Here is a 2591-nt window from a genome sequence, read left to right on the forward strand (position 1 = left end):
GTCCTTATGACCTGGAGTTGTATCACTCTCTACCTGTACCGTCCGGTACAAAAGGCTGAGAGCAGACGATGCCACGCTTGCCTGTCCCTCAAGTTGTGCTTGCCTGTCCCTCAAGTTGCACTCTAAATGAATAATTGAAGCTGTTATGCTAATTGTGTGTGCTAAGCTATTCCAGCATATGAAAGATTGCATTTCCTGTTGGTGAGCAGTGCATTCACTTGTTACAAGACAATTGTGCTGATGTGTATAAGTTGATAAAGTCAGGTAAAGGAGCTTTTAGTTTTGTGACTTTTCCCCCCCTTGCAATTCTGGTGATTTTAAGCCTTTTTTGTCATAGTTGGGCCTTTTTATAGAGGACTCATTGTGGTCTCCTATGTCAGGACATCAGAATGAAATGGAGTTCCCCTCCCCCCCCCCCCCTCCCCATCATCATACTTTTGCTTGAGGACTTGAGGTCTATCCTAAGCCTCCTACATTATCAACATTGTGGGAAAAAAATATATGGTGAAATGGCATAGGTCTAACACCCCCCCCCCCCCATCAATGCATTACGTTATTTAAGAGAAAGGACCTCCGAGTTTAATGTCCGTCTCCGAAAGGACCTAGCCAAATGGGCAATTTGTGCGAAGTGCCTTTCCCAAGGACACTCCATCGGACCAAGCTGAGGCTCGAACCCTTGAACCCGCAGTCTCACAATTGCGGGTATAGTAGTCACAAGCTACCAATGCCACGATCAACATTATGTTGATGAGGAAAGGAGATATTCATTATACAAGCTAGCTTAAGATGATATTCCACCAACCATTTATTTATGTTGAAGCTTGAATTGTGTCCAGTTGTGGGTTTCAAGATAATGTTATCACTCTCAGGAAGAACAAATACAATACGAGTTGGAATGTTGTTGTTGTGGTTTTTTTATTTTTCAAACAATACTTTAATTTTATACAATAAAAGCATCATGTCAAGAAATTGTGAGGCAGCGTGGTGGAATCAGGCTCTGTCAAAATAATCCAAATGAAGAAACTTGCTTTTTTTCCCGCTGATTTGTGAATTTTTATGGAATTTTATTTTTGGCTCCACACCTTTCATGCCCATTAAAGAACTCATTTCTGTGTGAATTTTTTGGAAAAACAATGATTAAAGGCACTAAAAAAAAGTAAATTTTCAGTTACCACGGACTCTTGAGCTAAGGAAATAATTAATCTATGGCCCCTACCTCCCTCGTTTGCAAATATCTCGACTTGTATTCAAGATAAATGGATATATTTTTCATACAAATAAAGAAAAGTGAACAAGCTTTAAGATGATACCAATAACTCTACATGCCCAAAAATTGACGAGAGCCTGATTCCACCTCGCTGCCTCACAATTTGTCTTTTACTACTGTTAGTGAAATCTTTTAAAAGAAATGATGATGCATGTGAAGGGTGTAATAAAATGAATCAGTAGAGAACAAAAATACATTTGATAATGTGCGAGCAAACATGGTGTAAATTTCGACCCGAATTTGAAGCCAGGCCGATTTCAGAGTCCATCAATGATATCCGTCGTTTCCATAGCCGTAACCGTAACCTTTGGTTTGGTGGTACGTAACCTTGGCCTTGCCCCCGTAGCCATAATCTCCGTATCCGGATGAAGAACCACCATGGCCGTAACCAGAGCCGTAAGAATCGCCATGACCGTATCCGGAATCGCCATGACCATAGGAATCGTGACCATATGAGTCGTCATGTCCGTAGGAATCGTAACCATATGAGTCGTCATGTCCGTAGGAATCGTCATGGCCGTAAGAATCGTGACCGTAAGAATCGTCGTGTCCGTAAGAGTCGTCGCCGTAAGAATCGTGACCATAAGAATCGCCGTGTCCGTAAGAATCGTCATGTCCGTAGCCACCGATGTTGTAGTACTTAGGCAGGTAAACAAATCGACGCACCGCGTAACTAGATGGAAGAAAGTAAGAAATAACGAATTTTGTTAGTGTAATTTTGTAATACGATGAAAAGGCTTAGGTTAATAAAGACACATGGGATGATGCGCTAAACAAACCCCTGAAACCTAGGGCTGGGCAATGAGTCGCTTTAGCAAAATCCGGATACTATGTTAGTGCACCTCTTCGGCAAATAATATGACGTGAACCGCTTCGGCAAATGGGTTAGAACCACTTCGACAAACGGGTTAGCACTACTTCAACAAATGGGTTCACCCACTTCGGCAAATGGGTCAGGAAAGAGAGTTAAGAGTCTGAATTCGGTTAATGTTTCATTGAGGATTATCCGGTTATCCTTTTATAGATTATCCGGATTTTGCCCACCTCTACTGAAACCTTCCTGTGCCCGTTCTTCTAAAGATCTTTTTGTGTTTAGTAGGGCATTAAACTCTTACCAAAAAAGAAGAGAAAAGAGGAATTTTCTCTTCAGCCGAGAACAAGAAAACAACCTGAAAACGAGGTTGGGGTTGGAGTTCAGTGAACTATTTCAGGATACAGGGGAGAGTGTGTAAGTGAATGCACGGGTGTGAGCATCTGTGCCCTTATGGGAATATAAGAATTTGTGTGTGCGTGTGTGTGTGTGTGTGTGTGTGTGTGTGTGTGT

At 41.8% G+C, this 2591-nt stretch overlaps 1 protein-coding gene across 1 annotated transcript in view; it reads right to left on the reverse strand.

The window, feature by feature from the left end:
- Window positions 1-1343: 1343 nt before the first annotated feature.
- The window catches only part of LOC101858800 (prisilkin-39-like), a 9217-nt gene continuing 7969 nt past the window's right edge, over window positions 1344-2591 (reverse strand). The window contains exon 7 of the mRNA XM_005104673.3: window positions 1344-1940. Coding sequence (XP_005104730.1) covers window positions 1535-1940 — 406 coding nt within the window. The 3' untranslated portion in view covers window positions 1344-1534. The remainder of the gene's footprint in view (window positions 1941-2591) is intronic.

Source organism: Aplysia californica, unplaced genomic scaffold (genome assembly GCF_000002075.1).
Source record: "Aplysia californica isolate F4 #8 unplaced genomic scaffold, AplCal3.0 scaffold00430, whole genome shotgun sequence".
Lineage (NCBI taxonomy): Eukaryota > Metazoa > Mollusca > Gastropoda > Aplysiida > Aplysiidae > Aplysia > Aplysia californica.